This window comes from Chaetodon trifascialis, chromosome 9 (genome assembly GCF_039877785.1).
Source record: "Chaetodon trifascialis isolate fChaTrf1 chromosome 9, fChaTrf1.hap1, whole genome shotgun sequence".
Classification (NCBI taxonomy): Eukaryota; Metazoa; Chordata; class Actinopteri; order Chaetodontiformes; family Chaetodontidae; genus Chaetodon; species Chaetodon trifascialis.
In genome coordinates this window covers 20,603,267-20,622,126 of record NC_092064.1, presented here as the reverse complement: position 1 = coordinate 20,622,126, position 18,860 = coordinate 20,603,267, and the positions used below count along the sequence as shown (strand labels likewise).

Below are 18,860 nucleotides of genomic sequence, written 5' to 3'. Positions count from 1 at the left end.
GGCATGTTAGTCAGAATGCTGACGTTGCCGTGGTGACAGGAGGGTAACGCCAGAGTGGTGGGTGGTAGTCACATGACCCAGCATCAGGCCCTGGAGGAGGATGCCACAAACCCTCTTGCGACCACAGCTTTAACCAGATGGGGGGATGGAAAGGAAAGGAGGGCAGGAAGATGAAGCTGACTGCAAGTTACATGTGTGTTCAAAAGTTCAGCGGTGAACAAAAGTCTGCGTGGTGAAGGTTTAGTTTGGGGAAGCAGATATCTGTCATCAGGTGGTTCATACCCCGCTGACATCAAGCATCCTGTCCTGCTGTAGTGTCCATAGCAAAACATCAAATCTCACTGAGGCCTGTTGCACCAGATCCGCATAAGCTCAAACGGAGCCAAGTGATACAAAGCTTGCTAAGATACAGTAGGACATGTTTCTATTGAAGTGTAATATCTAACCTCACACTTGATCAGAATGCTGTTAAATGATGATGTAAACTGGAGATATTTTAAACTAAGTAAGGCCAATAACATTAGACTAAAGGATGTCCGGTAGGTTAGCAGAATCAGATATTTCTTAAACATACAACCCTGATTCCAAAAAGGTTGGGGTGCTGTGTAAAACACATGAAAGAGATGTGGTACTTCCCTAATCCTTTTTGACGTACAGTCAATTGAAAACAGTACAAAGATAATATATTTAATGTTTGACCTCATCAGCTTCACTGATTTTTGTAAATATATGCTGAGTCTGAATTTGATTTGGGGACAGGAGCAACAAAAGACTGGGAATGCACCAAAACACCTGTTTGGAACACTCCACAGGTAAACAGGTTCATTTCATTGGTAACAGGTGACAGCATCATGACTGGGTATGACAGGGGCATCCTTGATACTAATACTAATGCCTCTATATGACTTTCAGAAGCAAACAAGGCCATCAGAATTGGCTATTTCTATATAGCAACAACATCAACACAAAATGAAAGCTCCTTGGTGCTGCTTTAAGCTTTAAACACGCAACCAAATTTACTAAAGCATTTCCTCTAAACTAGACACCAGTTTTCAACAATTTTGCATTTTAAACACAAATTATGTAACAGATGTGCAAATAGCTGGTACAACCCAATCCAGATGCAGAACTGTTGTTTTGCTGCTAATTGTGCCCTGAGTCGACCTCGTGGTGGGGGTGGCAGTGGTTAGGGGGTGTGGGTGTTATTATATCACAAAAAATCCCCCAGGGATTATCAAAACCAATAGTTTTAAGGTTCTAGCTCTGCTGTGGTTTCACCCAAACCTTTCAAAATCACGCAAACAGCACGGTCAAGTTCAGATGACGATGTCGTTTTCCCTCCTCTGAATGTGACCTAATGCAGGACTTCTAAACATCGGATGTAGGCCTATGATCAAGTGTGACACAAACAGACTAAAAGGAAGCATTCAGGGCCTTTCGGTTCTTGTAAGTCCTCCAGCAGAGAAAAGCCAGTCATTCAAGTGAGAAACCACACCCTAACCTCAGGAGTTACATCTGAAGCCTGCTGTGCAGCAACAGGCTCGCTCAGGCTAAAGGTCACGCCATGCTGGAAGAGATGTTATTGAAGATCTTAATGCCCTATAAGTGAGACAGTTTATCCAGCAGCTTGTACCAATTATGTGTTATACCTACAGAAAGATCAAATTGCAGTCTGCCATACTCCACAGGTTTAATGACCTGATTTTTCCCCCCCATCATAATTAAAACACTGATTGTAACTGAGCTCAATTACAAATCAGGTCCTTAAGCATTACTTGTCCTCACTGACACCAGTGAACAAAAGCTATTAATCCACACAGGGGACGCGGCGAGTAACTAGTCCTGTCTGACTGGCTCATTTGGCCTAGTTTCCTTTTTGAGTTCCAGCTCTGGTGCAAACCGAGGCAACTGTGCTATGATTATCTAAAGATGGTATAAAGAGCAGTTTAACTGCATGCCCATTGGGATCTATCTTGTGACACAGTGGGGCGGTGTCTGGAGGCCTGGTCGTACAAACCATGCACTCTTTCTTTTATCCTTATCTTAACTGCTCTATCTCGCTCTCTTTGTGCTCGTTGTAGCTTCTTGGTGATATTCTTCTCTCGGCCTCAGCTGTGAGCAGCGGCGACAAAACAAGGCAAAGATTAGGAAACAACAAGGAAAAGTTGTTTCCAATCAAGACGTGAAGGGCAACTGCAAGGAGAGAGCCCTGAGATGAACCACAAAGAGCACAGAAATAGCGCTGTAGTCATATCTCCCCCCTGTTCCATCTCTCTTGCAGTTCAGGCTAAAGACATGTCCAGACATTACAGCTGAAGGAATGACAGGAATGAGAGGAATTCTGGGGCATTCCCATCTCGGCTCAGTCAGCTCTGAGTGAGAAGGCCACTCCCTGATTTACAGAGAGAGCTCAATGAAGAAACTAATGGATGATCAGTCGTGACTCGACTTACTCTCAACTGACCTTTGTTACGCTTCTCAGTCCAGCAGACGTACAGAAGAAATACTGAGTTTACACTATCAAGCCCAGTGAAAGACACTGCTGGCTCTGGCTAAATCTCCTACAATCTACTGTCAATGACCAGATATCACAGTTCAAAGATCAGTATTGTCAAACAATATGATACATTCGCACGGATTAAGTAACAAGTGGGTCATAAGGAAGCTGACATGCTCCGCTGCTTGCGTCTGGACAAAGTCTTGGCGTTGGAATGCTGCAGGAATCTAAACTGCAGAGGCTTTAAATGTGCACAACGTAGGTTAACAGCAGTGTGTGTGCTCATGTGTGAGCGAAAGAGAGAAAAAACAAAGCTCATTCAGCCTCCTGAGCGACGACAAACAAGGAGCAAAGTGGCCGTTCCTGTGTTGTTATGGTAATGCACAAAGAAGCGACGGTGACACACACTGTAAAATGAACCACGCCGCTGCAACTCAACGCAAGCACTGTCGCATGTGTGTGTGTTGTTTTTTTTTTTGTTGAATTACTAGAGCAAGAAAGGCTAATAGAGTCACATGGATTTCAGAGAGCACACTGCCGTCGACAGATACAGCCCATAACAGGCACATCTGCCAAGAAAAAAAAGGGCAGAAACCACACTCTTGAACACAACAGAGTCTCAAAAATAGCGTGATGACGCTGGGAGAGAAAGAGAAGTCTGTAATTCAGCAAGGAGTCTATATAGTGATTAAGTCCCATGTAAAAAAAAATGCAAACACACACACACCACCCACTCTCACTGGCTCTGTCGCAACACTTCCTGTCAGAGCAGGAAAAAAAAAACCCACCACAGATCTTGCATCTGTGCAGCAAACAACACACCCTCATCTTAATCACTGAGAAATCAATATTTAGTTTACAGTGACCAGTCTAAGGCTGTAAAATCTGCGTCTACGGTTCCTCTTTACGCAGCAGAAATGGGCTTTAAAGGTAGAACCGCACCTCACATCACGAGAAGAAAATATACGTTTGTGGCGTCTGCGAGAGAGATGATCAAACAGACCGACACCCTCCTCTCTTACAGTCACCATTCCAGCAGTGACTGAACTCCCATAGGTCATGAGGCCACCCTGAGCAGCCATACCACATCCCAACCCCCCTTAACCATGGCAACCACATCACATGACCATCTCCCATGACCAGCAACCACTGACAAGCCGGGCCGTCTGTAAACCTGAACACCGCTGATTTCCTGCAGGCTGCAACTGAAACCGACGCGTTTAAAAATAGCCTAATTAAATTGGTTAAAAAAACAACAACACTGCAGTTCAAGTATGCAAAAATGTGGCTGCTGCACACTGAAACTTAATCACTAAAAGGCTGAAACCAATTAAACTCACAAACACACAAAGCAGATATTGCTGAGATGTGCAAAAAGAAAAAAGAAAAAAAAAAAGACAGGAAGTGAGAACTTCACCTTCTCACTCCTTCGAAAGATATAGAAAAAAAGAAACAGGAACTCGACTGGCCCCTTTCTCTCCAAAGGGCAAATTCTTCTGCTATCAGATGTTTATACCACAGCAAGCGACTGAAGCTGCGCAGCAGTCAAAGATGGGGGGTGTACATTTACAGTATCTGGGGCATAACTGTAATAACGCTCCCTCTCATCCACCACCAGTTCAACTATATTATTTCAAGGCAGAGTTCAGCTTCAGCTCTGCTCGGGTCTAATCACACAATCTGTGGCGAGGCCTTGGAGGAAACGTGCTATTAGCCTTGACTTTGTATAGATAGCACAGCTGTGAACTAGCCACGGCTCGAGGTGGATGTAAGGAAGATCTGAAAACTGGCACCAACGGCCACACAAACGCAAAGCACATCTGCGCAGGACACACTGGAAAGATGTCTGTTCAGCTAAATACACCGAGTGTGAGCATGCGCAGATGCTTTTCTACTAACACAGACAGAATCCGCTAATAAGACTGTTGTATATCTACACTATAGCTGTGCAATACATCAATATTATTGTCAAACAGTCCTGTGATAACCTGTCATGTCTAAATTAACAATTACAAGCAAAAAAATCCCATAATTAGTCATTTAGACGTAAGGAATTTGGACAAATGTTCATGCACACATCAGCTTATTTTCTATGTGATTTGCCATACATTTACCCTAAAGCGGTTTGCATCAATATCACAAAAAAAGACTCTTATTAACATCGCAATATTGATTTCAACCATACCGCCGAGCTCCCTCGTGCACCACTGTTCAATCACACCTGTTGGATGCAGTATTCGCACTGAATTACCCCCTTGCACAACCCTGCACCGGGACCTCCCCATGCCCCACAGTCACATGGTGCAGACAAAGCCAAAGAATACACATGATACCACTGCTTACCCTGGCTAACAGGCACAGACACCCAGGCCCACACGGCAGTGGTCTGAGCCTGTGTGGGGCAGCGACAGGCGGACACATACGCTCGGACATGCATACATAACACAACACATATCCAGTGCAGCTTGAAGAGCAGCACATACCTACTCTCAGACAGACTGGACTCTATGTGCAGCTTGTCTTTGTGTTTGTTTACTCTCTCCCCCCCAAGCCATACTGCGGTCCACCAGCCAGCCCGGGATAGGTAATCCCTGTAGGTAAACAGAAGCAGAGCGGGGCTTGCACGGTCATACCAGCCTCTCCACATCACACCACTACACCCACACAGACACACTGCACCCAGGCTGAAGCTCTGGGCTGAAACACTACTACACCCACACAGTTAAAAGAGACATTTCTCTGGAGCTGCATCGCCTAGCCTTGTCTACTAATGCATGGGAGGATGATGGAGCAGATAGAGGTGCTTTCATCTTGATCACATGTTGGTGGTGAGGACAGCTATGGTTTGTCACAGTGGCAGGAATGACAAATCTCATCAGGTACTTTACGGTTATCTGTACACAAATTCCTGCTGTTCAGTGACGGCGCATGCATTCTAATAGCCTGAAAATAACCATGCTTGGATTACCAGTGTCGTGTAAACACCCTCGCACACTGACAGAGGTGAGCACGCAGCTTCTTTTCAAACCATGCGAGCACCTGGGACTGTTTTCTTTCAGCTTTTGATTTTGCACACGCACCATCACCGGCGGTCTCAGCATTAACCACACGGAATGTTTCGAGTTTGAGAAAATAAAAGCACGGTTAGGCAGCAGTAGCAAAATAAAAGCAGGTTTTTGGGGCAACTGCAACTGCAACTGCTTGAATGTTACAAATAATAATAATTAAGCAATAAAGCACCCATTAAGCTGCTCTGGGCATTTTTCAACATAAAACTCAACAAACACATTGTTATTTCCTGTTAGCATGTGGGCTATCCTCAGCTATCAAACACCTCGTGTACATCTGGGTTCTATGGGAGTCGTGTTACTGTAAATTACGCACACAAATGAACATTTCCTTTTTGAACTACTGTATAACTGTAGTGTTTGTAGTAATCCAGTTATTTGCGTGTAGTCATACATACTAAGCTGGAGTTTAAGCAATGATCAACTTGTCCAAACTGCTCATGACAACTGTTTAGACGCAAACTGGCAATTAGCCATTGTGGTAAAATGTTGAAGTAGATGTCGACAAAGAGAAAACACAGCCTGGTTTCTTTTTTTAAAAATGCCATTTGTATTAAAAGTCTTGTTTTTTTTTTTTTTTTTTCTTAAAACAGACAGCCCAGTGTTAAAAGGCTGATCTGAAATTAAACTTACAATCAGGTTAGATTTGTCAACGGTACATCGTCACATTTCCTGTTAAAAACAACAAAATAAACAGAACAAACAGAATTTGTTTTAAGTGGCCTGGAAGGTAAGCGTTTGGTGTTCTCATCGCGTCTCAGGGATTCCAGTACCTGTGCATTTCAAGATATAGGTTTGGCCAGACTAAGCAGACATTGCAAAATGAACATCTTAGACTGCGAAAAAGGCCAACGTAAATATACAGAAAACCGCCATTCCATTAACAAAAAGCCTATTGTAGTTTTTTTTTCCGCCTCCACCCCTACGAGATTATCCAGAAGAACAGTTCGGTGAATTGTGGATTGCCATGTTGAAGGGTTCTTTTGGTGATACATGTAGGTTGGCACTAAATCTGAACAGCTGATTTGTTTTGGAAAGGCACTCGACACAAGGGCGACCAGGTCACCGTCCCCATGTCACTTCAGTTAAGGTCCTCTCGCACACCAAAGAGGAGATGAAGGAAAAAAAAGTGGCACTCATCAGGTTTACTCCATCGGCAGAAAAATGGTGTCAATTTCTTTTGACTTTGGAAAAAGAAAAGAAAGAAAGAAAGGATTTGGAGTGTTGCGGAGCAGTGCTCCAAAACGGGTTAGGCAGAGATATCACCCAACTCTTTACCCTCCCCAGACTGTGCAGTTATTTAACAAAATATACTCTATCTCTCTGTCATCTTCTTATACAGAAATATCCATTTATGAGTGTCTCTAAGTGTTGCCCTCCATATCTTTTCCATTGGGGTTTAGTTCCAGTTGTGAGTACAGTTGGAACTGGCGAGGGGGAGGTGCTGCTGAAACTCTGGATCCGACACTGCGTTGACATCAATGGTGGACACTGATCGTGCAGCAAAGATACTCCAACCCAGCAGAATTCCTGAAGAGTGGACCCCTCCCTCTGTCTCTGTTGCTCCCCTCCTCCTCCTCCTCCTCTCGTCCCCCTGCAGCATTCCTCCCTGTATTTTCCTCCAAGGCCAGGGTGAGACACGAAGAAGAGCTCAACAGTACACACTTGCTGCAACACACTGCCACAAACAAGAGATTAAAAAAAAAAACAGAGTAAGTCACAGCAACTTCTGACAAAGGATCAAGAAAAACACCCTGCTTTTAAGGCTCATTTTGGGCCGGGCTCAACAAAAACCAACTTGCACGATGTCTTGAATGTAGGCCATGCATGCACACTGGAATCTCTGGACTCCTGTTAACCTCATTCTGGAAAACACCATCTGAGCAGCTGTTTGATAACTCCAGACAGTAGGTGTACAGATTCAACCTCTTCACTTTGTAAATCTCATTAAGTCAGTCACAGCCTGCCCCTCCAGTTCTGCAAATGAGTCAGACACTTCCCCAATCTGCTTAGCAAAACAATAGGCTGCAAGTGTCCTGCTGTAGGTTCCCTGTGAAAACTAACACTGAGCTCCTGTGAGCAACAGCAACAAAGGCTAAACTTGATTATGAAGGACATACATGTGCACATACGTGTTTTGCTGCTCACTATACTTAATATGGACTAAGAGGGGATTTCATGTGTGTGATAAGTGCTGGTTAGACTTCATCAAACTAACCCAGCCCGAGTGTCAGCTTTACATTTCCAGTGTGCGGCGCGTCAACTTACCATTGCAAACTTAAAACCGAGCAAAGAATAAAACTTTATGGTTGTCCTTTTTTCTTTAAAGAATGACACAAGACGAACAGCACTGGTCGTCGCCATTTGGTGTTGAGGCATAGTTCATCTGTCGGACTATCTCTGCAAACAGTTCGTCCACCGAGGTTTTATTTTTGGCTGAAGTTTCCATGAACGGGCAGTTCCAGTCGTCCGCCAGTGCCTTCCCCTCACCGGACGAGACCTCCCTTTCCCCCTCCAGGTCCACTTTGTTTCCAACCAGAATCATCGGCACTCGCTCGTACCTTTTCACCCGAATGATCTGATCCCTCATCGGTTTGATATCCTGGAAGCTCTGCTGGTTCACCAGGCTGTATACCAGGATGAAACCCTGCCCGTTCTTGATGTACAGGTCTCGCATGGAGGCGAACTGCTCGGTCCCCGCCGTGTCCAGGATCTCCAGGACGGACGGAGAGGAGTCCACCTCGATCTCCTTCCTGTAGAAATCCTCTATCGTGGGGTCGTATTTCTCTATGAAGGATCCCGTCACGAACTGGACGGTTAATGCGGATTTACCGACCCCTCCGGACCCGAGAACCACTACTTTGTACTCTCTCATGGTTCCCAAAACAGCCGACACTCCTGCTTCCTCTCCGCTGTGAGCCCGCTAGCCGCCCTGCTGGGTTTCAAACCGCTCGCCGTTGCGCCTCCGCCAGCAGTTTTGTACGGGCTCCGGTCGGTGGATACGGGGCGTGGCCGTCAGTTATCGCCGTTCAGGAGGTAAATACTGTTGTTTCGGACCCACGCTCAGCATTTGTATTGTGGCATGCTGAGTTCCCGACGACCGCCCAGCCGGTTCTTGTGCAAGCTTCCCCCGTTTTCGTTCAAGTAGCCACCGTGCGCCCGTTGCTCTCTTTGGCAGAGTCAAGTCAAACGTAACAGAATGCTACCACTTCCTGTATTATCTTTCAAAATAAAAGTACAACGGCCTAATTTGTCCGTCATAGTCAACTCTTTCACCGTTTCACTGCTTGCTATACATAATAATTACATACTCTTCTGAAAAAAACGGCTGTTTGTGGCGCATTATTTTCGCTTATTATTATTGAAATATAATAATTTCTTATTACTGAAAAAGAGGAATTTGATTTCCCGTACAATCCTTGCTAAGTCTGGCTAACTTGACGCCGCGAGCTTGTTTGCGCTTCCTGCCCACACTCAGCACGCAGTCTGCGTCCCACGTCACTCAAACACTTTCGAGCGTTTAGTTAAAGGTGCAGTGCGGCTGTTATCGCACAGTCAGCGCGGCTGCTACCCTCAGCACCCACGCAGACCTGCCACACCTTAGTTTCGACATCACTGATCCTTGGGCTTACGACTGCTTGACTCATTCTCACACATCTTACTGGAAAGGCCTCTCTTCTGCAATTTCTGCTGTCTGCTTATTGCTTAACCCCCAAAGGCACCATGGGTCATAAATACACTTAACCTAAACTCCTGGTTCACCTCATGACTTTTCCAAAGATACCAAAATAACTAAAGCTGAATTACAAAAAAAAATTATACAATTATACACAACTCATATAAATTGGGTTCAGGTGATGTGGGACATCAACACAAGTGGGACAAATATGTTGATACAATGATATGACGTGTAATATCAACAGTGAATCACCAGAACTGATCTTGAATTGCTGCAACTCTTCTGAAACTAAATACTGTTTTGATTGGTCTGACATTATCAGAGCGTGGTCCTGACCTGTCTTTACAAAAAGTCTGCTCAGTGCAAACACATGGCAAGTGCAGCATCATACATCATTCTGCATCACAATAATTTGGAAGTGACAACCCATACTACTGGATCATAATGAAATGATTTAATCACTGGTTTAAACATGCAAAAGTGTGTAAAATAATGCTTTTATTAAAAAAAAAAAAACACCCCACACCTGATTCCTCATTATTGTGTTGTAATTGTATTACATTTAAACTGAAATGGTCTACAGTGGCAAAACATTTTTAATTTTTAAATGATATAATATTCAGAATATTTTCTACATTTAATGACATGGTTAATGGTGTCTGGTTAATAAAAAGGCTTGGCATTTTCATATGAGAATGACATGAAACAAGCTGTCCCACATAACCTGAATTCACCCAATATTTCCACATTTAAGGAAAAAAACAAGAGTTAAGTGGTGGATTTCCACCATTCTAGTCTGAGCTACATGCTGTTCCAAAATATTAACAAATTTGAATGACATAACAAGTGGAGAGGAAGAGGAAGTGACTCACATCGGCAGTCCTGCGAAGCGTAACCCCACATGTGACGCAGCATAGAGCTTTTGTCGGGCATGTTCTGACACTCCTGTGCTGATTTTGTTTTCTAGATGCAACCCAGTATCGCATTAATCTCAATTTCCTGGTTCACTGACATGCGCCACTGAGCCTCTTCTGTATAGTCAGTCAGATCGATATCTGAACCACACTCACACCCACCAGGAAGGCAACTTTTCTGTTCTCCTGGTTGTTCCTCAAACATATTCTGAATCTGAAAGTTATCCATGACTCACGGCTTGTGGTAATCCAAGTGGAAACACATGATAAGCGTGTAATAAAGTCAATTACTTAAGTCATTCTCTGATTGTGTGTGTGTATAAGCTCATCATTATGTCCTTTTGCAAATTGTGAAATAACCACTGTTTCCGATCAATGCCTGTCAGCGCAGCGCAGTGATGATTAAACCACAGTCGTGACCTCATCACCTCAAGGGATGGCTGGGAAAACTGCTGCTGGATCAATGGAGTTTTAATTCATCCACAAATCACCAACAGCGATACTGCACGCACATACTCATGCAGAGCGGTTAGACCCGTGAATGGAGAATTAAATCTGTGAGCCAGTATGTGTCACTGCGGTGTCAATAAGTCATCCCACAGACGGAACAGATGGAAGCGCATGCAGTTGCAAAACACCCCTTCAGAGGACTCTATCACATGTTTGGTTTAAGGTGACAGTAGTGAAACGTGTGAATTGGCCCATCATGTGGGCATTAAAAGTGGCCTCCAGCCGGACCCTCGTCAAATGCCGTTAAGAGACAATAAGCCAAAGCTTACACGAGGACAATCAACGCTCTGCCCCGTGGGGAGTGTGGCTAATGTGACCTCGAGCCTTGTGATGTATAGACTGTCACATCTGTGAGAGTGATCACCCTGAATGTAAAGCTGGGTCATCCTGTCAGAGAAGAGTTTATTTTCACACACTGCTGATAATTAGATAGACATGGAGACACTTGATTTCCCTCCCCAGGTGAGTTCTCAACAACAAACTAACAGAGAGGTGGACGATGGTGGCGCGTGGCCTTTCACACGGTTGTCCTGGTGTTGAGGGCTCTTGATGGCTGGACCATAACTATTGCACACAAATTTACTTCCCTCTCACACACAAACAAGAGCCACATTTAACAAGGAGACAGCATTTGGTGGTAAAAACAGGTTCTAAGTTCTATGAAGTACCCAACACTCATGCGCTCATATGTAGGCCACAAAGCGTTACTGGGTGCTCTTTGTGTTACTGCAGCTCAGCAAACACAAACATGGACTTTTAGACTAACTTTTCAGATTGTAATGTTGGAAAATATCCAATTCATTTGGCTAATTCAGACAGCTGGTGACTCACGTTAGCTTTGGCTGATCATTAACAAGGGCTGCAGATTTTGTCCCCGATCTCTTACACTTTATGGCAGGGTGGAAAGGAGGAATGAATACTTGTTTTACAATTGAGGACAGCGGAAGTAAGTCAGAAACATAATGCTGACGTATCACTTGCTGATAGCTGATACGATGAAATTGTTAACAGTCAACTAGATAAGAAACAACACTGGCACTCAAGTGCAGCCATATTTCTGCTCATCTGGTGAATATAAGTTATATCAATTTTCAACTTGTTTTAACTCTGTTTTTGGTCTCCACCAACTCCTGATGGAAATATCTGTTTTTTTTAGCTGCTAAAAGCTGCACTGCGTTCTCCAGACAGTTGGTAACTTCATCTGTCAGGGGTCTGGCTGTGGGGCAGGTTGAGTAAAATGAATTTTTTGGGAGCATTTTCACTGAAAACATTCTGCTGCCTCTGGAAGTGACGTTGATGACAGCAGTGAGACCGAACCAAACATTAATTACAGGCTGGAAAAGCAAAACAATGTGTTAAAAGAAAACCTCCACAGAGCTGAGGGGAGCTGCGTCTAATTAGCAACATAAATGCAATCATTTGATCCATTGGTGATGTAAAAATGCCAGTTATTGCAGCTTTAAGGTTATGGTGAGGTTAGAAGTGTGCAGAGTGAGAAGCAATGATGTCAAATAGAAAGAAAAACAGGCTACATGTTCTGCTTGGTACTTGCATTGCTAAAACTTTGCTAGTCCAGATCTTTTCTTTCCTCGTTACGGCTCTTTATAACCTCTACCAAGGGGCCTGGGCTCATTGCCCCTCACCTAATACCACTTTCATCTCATATCATCCCCAGCATGCTCTAATTGAAACAGCCTGAAATAGCCCGAGGATGGCCCCTGTGTGATCTATTCAGTAAAAGGTGAACATCTACAACAACAGACAAAGATGTACAGCGACAGGTCTTTAATCCTCACTCCTTGTCCTGTGAGAATGACAGCAGACTAATTAAAATGTCTGTGACCACTGAGCTAATTAATGGCAGAGATAAGTCCACCCCACTGTTTTCATCCCGAAGGGACTCAGAGGCCTTTCAAACAATGAGTTTCAGGCTGTAATTTCAAAAGGGGAAAGACTAGTGGCAAAATGTTATTACCTAACCTCCCGACCTTGAATTAATTACTCTATTTTCATCGTTTGTATTTGTGCTCATCCTCTGTGGCAATGTGTGCGCTTTGATTTATGAATTATGGTGGGAGATGGTCATTCATCTCTTCAACTGCATTGGAGTGGCATAAATAAAGGCTTTCCAAAACCATCTTGTGATTAGACCTCACAGCTATAAAGCTGCAATTGTAGCCAGACCATCACAGTTATGTATTGTACATTAGTGTTCCCAAGTGTTTCTCATTATAGATGCTGAAATGAAGGCTATGAAGGGTTGTTGTGTCTAAATCGCTTCCTCTTTTTTAATCTATTCATCTGACAAAAGTTGATCACCACAGTTCCTCCTGTCAGTGTGACTAGAGCTGCTCAGTCTGTTGTTTCCACAGGTCCGACCAGTGTGTTCACTGCTGTGATGTGTTTCATCTGAAGCTTAAAGATCTGTTTGATAGACACAGACTCTCATTAAGAGCCAAAAAACACATACTTAGCATTGTTCTGTGAGCTTGACTCTTAACAACTTTCCTATTTTTTTCAAAAATTGCTTATAAACATGAAATGATGAAATGCTTCAGAAGTTGGCTACAGAAAATTACACATTACTTCTCTCTGGGGTCTGCAGCTGCAAAACAAATCCAATGGATTTTCACACATTTTCTATCAGTGCTCGGTGTCGACAGCACTTTTCATGCAGCAGTATCTTTCCCAAATCCCAAATAAGCCAGTTGGAGTTCTAGCACTACATCTCATTCACTTCATTCAATGTGTTAGTTGTTCCAAAGGGGAAAATGTGTTGATCTTAAAGTGTGCGGATAAGATTCGCATTTTCAGACTGTCTCAGGAGTGACAGTCATAGTGTTGCACTCGTTTGCTTACATGACAGAAATACTTATGTTAATAAATGATGATGATGAAAGAGAGCAACAGAGAGACGTTGAGCTATTTTCTTGCCAGTGTTGCTTCACCCATGGCGTGAAGCGATGTCAGATGCTTGGTTGTCAGTTTTATGAAGTTCCAGAAATGGTTGAACACAGCTCACACCAGAAGGATGTGTTGCAATATTGTGTTGTGAATGATTTTCTGTCCTACAAAAGGAATTACTTAAGACAAAGCCCATATGATATATAAAATATGAATCAGAGTTTTAGCAAACTTCATTCACTGAATTTTTTAAAGAATATTTTTGAGCATTATGAGTGACGGCTGTTCAGAACCAAATAAAAAAATAAATCTGCTTATCACTTAAGCTTTAGATAATTCAGTCACTAGGCCACAAAACACAAACTGACAGGGGGCATAAAGCCAAATATTTCACCTTATCTCTTTTCTGCAGTGAGGAGTTTTGTCCAGTGGAGGGCAGCAGATCTACATCCAACCATGCGAGTGCGCCGACACTTCCTGCATGCCTTCAAATGCTCAGAGCTCAGGTGAGCTCCCCAGGAGAGTCCACAGTGAGGCAAGAGTGCGATGAAATGAGCAGAGTGTGCGTCGTGGTACACCAAAAATACAGAAACTCCCATTGAAAATTTCGAGGAGTTCACATAAGAAGCACAAGTTAATCTGTGATTGTTATGATTTGAGTCAGAACATGTTTTATTGGATAAATGTGCGACACAGCTTCACAATTCTAAGAAGGACACAAACATAATGCAAAAACACAGCAGGAGAGGATTTTCTTTTGGCATCTCGCTGGATGAGAATTGTTCAAACTGCAGAGAGAGTGAAGACAAAAGGCTGTTGTCTTGTGTCAAACCCCATTATATTCGCCAACAAAGCCCGAGCAGTCTGGAGAGAAACTGATAGAGTCAGTGACACAGTGACATACCACTTTTCAACCAAACTGATTACAAAATGTATTTAAAAGACACACGGAGGATGAAAATGTATGATGCAAGATAAGACAGAAGTCAGAAAAGAGAAAGAAGTGGTATTAAATAGCAACAGGGCGACAGAGCGAGAGAGAGCAGACACAGAGTCTTTCATCCAGCCAACAATGCCAGCCTTTCAGTGAGTGGAATTTGACCATCATTAATAATACATACAGTTCTATCAGTCCAGTACAGTTGACTGCTGGGGGTTAAAGTTTAGGGTTGACCGTCATGCTCACAGAGAGGACTCTGACATTCCCACTTCCTCTCCAAAGCCAAAGGGGGAAGTTCCTAATAACGAGAAAAGCCGTGAGCGAGTGTGTTGTTTTCATGGTTTGGAGCTCGAAGTTTGCCTCGGGAGGCTGCGGCAGTTTTGTAAAGTCCCCAGGCAGATGTGAATATTCTTGTCATAACCAGATGCCATTCTGGTTGACGTGACATCCACGGTTCAGTGTTTGGCCGAGGAGAAACGACAGAATCCCAGCAGCAATGTAATTACTGCTGTTGCTAACACAATGGAAGCAATTCATCCATTAAAATAGGAGAGTGCGCATGCGTGTTGTGTGTGTGTGTGTGTGTGTGTGTGTGTGTGTGTGTGTGTGTGTGTGTGTGTGTGTGTGTGTGTGTGTGTGTGCACTCATCCTCCTACCCACTCCACACACTCACTCAATCTAAATAGGAATTGGAATTGGAAAGGCTCAGAAGTCCGCTGGGGTTTCACGGACGACCTCGAACAGACACAAATAAAGTGACTGAGTCCTCACCTTATAATCGACTGCTTACCACCATTGAAGGAAGCGCTTGGAGGACGTTGGAAATAGCAGTTTGACAATATAATCAGAACTCAGGGTCCACTGAACGTTTGAGCTTTTTCCAAGACCTTTTAGGACTGTGTGAAAGCAACACATTTCTGTCACCTCCAGCTGTGTCTGAGATGACTTTTTAATGTGTTTTCGAGATGGTCACATCTCAATACAGGATGAGAGGATCTGTACACAATACAGGTGTTCCACTGAGACAAATGTTTCTGAGTATGAAGATAAAGTGAGAAATCTGATTTGACCAACAGTCATAAACACTAAATAATCAAGGCAAACTGCACTTCCTGATTTCAGCATTGACATAATTGATCAAACTGCTAACATCGTTTTGCAGTCATCTGACTGTTGGACATGTCATACTAAGAAAAGCACAGGTGCTTAAAGTCAGTTGTCCCAGTTAGCCAGCATACACACCAGGATCCTAAACCTGCAGCAGCGAACTGGAATTCAGCCATCATTAATTTGACAATTTACACATGTCAAGATGTCGAAACGTCTTCTGTGGAAAAAAAGGCAAATGTCAGTTACAGCACATGCTCTGTGTGATATTAGAAACGCAAGATAAGTGATTACCGATAGGTGAAGGGTTGGTCATATTGATCGGTTTTTCCCATTCAGACCTCACATCAATTCATCCTGAAGAGCTTTGGTCTTCAGTGGACAGCAGTATAGACTGTACATGGATGGAAACTGACTGAATGTTACTGCATTAAGTGCACATGACCTTAAACCCACAGACAGCCCATAAAACTCTGAAGTCGAATCTCTGTGACTCACAGTGCAGCCATCCGTGGCTGGATCAATATTCATTTGATCATTAAGCAGACGTGTAGTGCTGTTTGTTTTTGTGCACGTCCACACTCGAATGTTACATGATCGTTTACATACAACTGTATATACAGTGGTGGAAAAAAGTTTTCGGACACCTGGGTGGGTGTCCGAAAACTGAATTCTTGACAGTTTCAATATGTCAGTTCTCAACATTGTCGGTATTAAAGTCAACAAATAACAAAGAATGTGTTCAAAACTGAACAAAAAATAAATAAACCATCACATCATCAAATTAATATTTAGTAGTCTTGCCATTAGCACGCAGTAGAGCTCTAATCCTGGCTGGCATGTTCCCCACGAGCCTTTCATACTGTTGAGGGGTAATCTTGTCCCATTCTTCTTGAATTACTGCTGGTTTACGCTTTGAAACAGACCTTTTGATAATCCACCACAGATTTTCAATGGGGCTCATGTCCGGGGATTGAGCTGACCACTCTAAGACCTGGATACTGTGCTCCTGCAGCCAAGTTCCACTGGCCCCGGATGTGTGGCGAGGGGCATTATCTTGTCAAAACATCCAGTTTTGACCTTGACGGAACAGTGCACGTGCAGAAGGGAGCATGTGGGTTTCAAGAATGGCACAATACTCAATGTGCCATCACAGACAGTGAGATGACCAACACCAGCAGCACTCATCCACCCCCAAACCATGATACTGCCTCCACCCTGCTTGACAGTAGGTACTGTACATGCTGAGATAATTCTTCGCCTGGCCTTCTGCGTATCCTCACATTAGCAGGAGGAAGATAAAGCTGGAACCTGGACTCATCTGACCACAGAATCTTCCTCCAGTTCCTGGCTGTCCACTTCTTGTGTGCTTAGGCCCAACGACGCCGGGCTAACCTCTGTCTCTCGTTGATCAGGGGCTTCTTGACAGCCTTGTAGGACCTTAAGCCATGATCTAAAAGTCGGCCACGTACAGTGCGGGTTGAACACTGGACACCAGTTTGGTATGACCACTGCTGCTGAAGCTCCTGTGATGTCATTCGGCGGTTTTCCCTGCACATGCAGATCAGGATGCGGTCATTTCTTGCTGAAGAAACCCTTGGACGCCCAGATCTTGATTTGTCTTCCAAGCTGTTGGTTTGTCTGTATTTCTGCAGAGTGTATCCAACTGCTGAAGGACTGCATCTGCACTTCCTGGCTATCTGGCGGCAGCTGTGCCCTTCCTGGCTGAGAATCTGTATCTTCAGGCGTGTTTCCTGCGTTAGGTTCCTTGTTTCAGCCATTTTTGTCTTTCAAATGTGCTGGCTTCATATAGACATGAAGCACGACAACAAAAATTGTGTCTTTTAAAAAAGCCACGACCTTCATTAGTGGATCACTGGTACCAAAATGACCCAATACTCAAAATTTCTTTTGTATTTTTATGGAACCAATAAATTTTTAGTTTTTAATGGCTTTTTTAGGATTTGTTTAGTATTTTGGCTGTGACTGTACTAAAAGAAATTGCACTTGAAGACCTAAGAGTGATTCTTAATGCAATATTTCACAAATGCATGGGGTGTCCGAAAACTTTTTTCCACCACTGTATATCAACTATAAATGACCACATGATTAAATGTTACCATGACTTCATGAATAGTTTTATCACGTTGAGAATGATTAGGCAGCTGTCAGCCAAACATCTTAGCTAACTAGCATTATGCAATACCAGGAATGTAGCAGGTTGTAATTAGAGTGGCATTAAGCAATACAGGAGAATGAACATGTGTTTTGAATGATTTAATTGACTTACTTGTGCCGAACCAATGAAGCCGCATTTGAAAAATCCATTCTGAGCACAAGTTGCAGTGCAGGCGGAGGTCAAGCTCATCTAACAGGCGAGCTTTCATTTCCAGCAGGATTGTGGATGCAGCACAAACTGGCCAAGTTTAACGGGCCAGCTTTGTAATGTTTCAAAACAGAAGAGTGATGATGATGATGATGATGATGATGATGATGATGATGATGATGAAGAATAAAAAGATGTTTTGCTGCCTTTTCGTTTTTACCAGTAGGCCTTATCTGGCTATAGACTTGAGAAAAAAATAATTAAATTCACTGTAGTGCTCAAAGGCTACCTGCAGCTACCACAAACTGTTAAGGTGGAATGTTTTCTTGCATGTTAGTCAATGCAGAGCTGACGTTGTGAATCAGCACACCTTAAATGTTTTATCATTCCATTTGTTTTTATTGGCTCTCTTGCAAGATGTACGCTTTAGTGATGATTGGATCCTCAATGACTCAGAAAAATGTACAGAAAATGAATTTCAACCCAATTAAGCAAACTGTGAAAGGCCTGTTTCCTCAATTTGAGAAAAAAGTGTCAGAGCACCTTAAGTTCATACAGTGGGAGCTCAGCAGGCTGAAGCAACAGGTACTCAGGCCTGCTGCAGCCAGAAAAAGAGTGCCGGGTCTCAGCCAAGACCCGCTCACTGAACCATCCTGATGACCACTCAATCATGACCCCTGCGTCTTGGCTAAGTTTAGCGGGGAATCCAGGACAAGTGGATCGGCTTACAGACACACACACACACACACACAAGTATATACACACATGCATTAGCCCAGAGGGGAATCCCAAACTTGGGGAACAAAAAGCCACAAAAACTGAACGATCACTGTGGAACAAAATCATTTACAGGCAACAGTTAACTGCTGATGCAGCTTTCTCTTCACTGTCAAACTTGTATTTTGGGGGTGTGAG

At 43.5% G+C, this 18,860-nt stretch overlaps 1 protein-coding gene across 1 annotated transcript; it reads right to left on the bottom strand.

Annotated features, from left to right (window-relative positions):
- Positions 1 to 6,102: 6,102 nt before the first annotated feature.
- Positions 6,103 to 8,758, bottom strand: LOC139336498 (ras-related protein Rap-2b). Its single transcript, XM_070970632.1, has 2 exons — positions 7,834 to 8,758; positions 6,103 to 7,243 (listed from the first exon to the last, which is right to left on the bottom strand). The coding sequence occupies exon 1, from the start codon at positions 8,438 to 8,440 to the stop codon at positions 7,889 to 7,891; it is 552 nt and encodes a 183-aa protein (XP_070826733.1). The 5' UTR covers positions 8,441 to 8,758; the 3' UTR covers positions 6,103 to 7,243; positions 7,834 to 7,888.
- Between the last annotated feature and the right edge of the window lie 10,102 nt (positions 8,759 to 18,860).

Excerpts from the sequence above, each read along its gene's own strand:
- LOC139336498 (XM_070970632.1), bottom strand. The coding sequence starts at position 8,440 with ATGAGAGAGTACAAAGTAGTGGTTCTCGGGTCCGGAGGGGTCGGTAAA.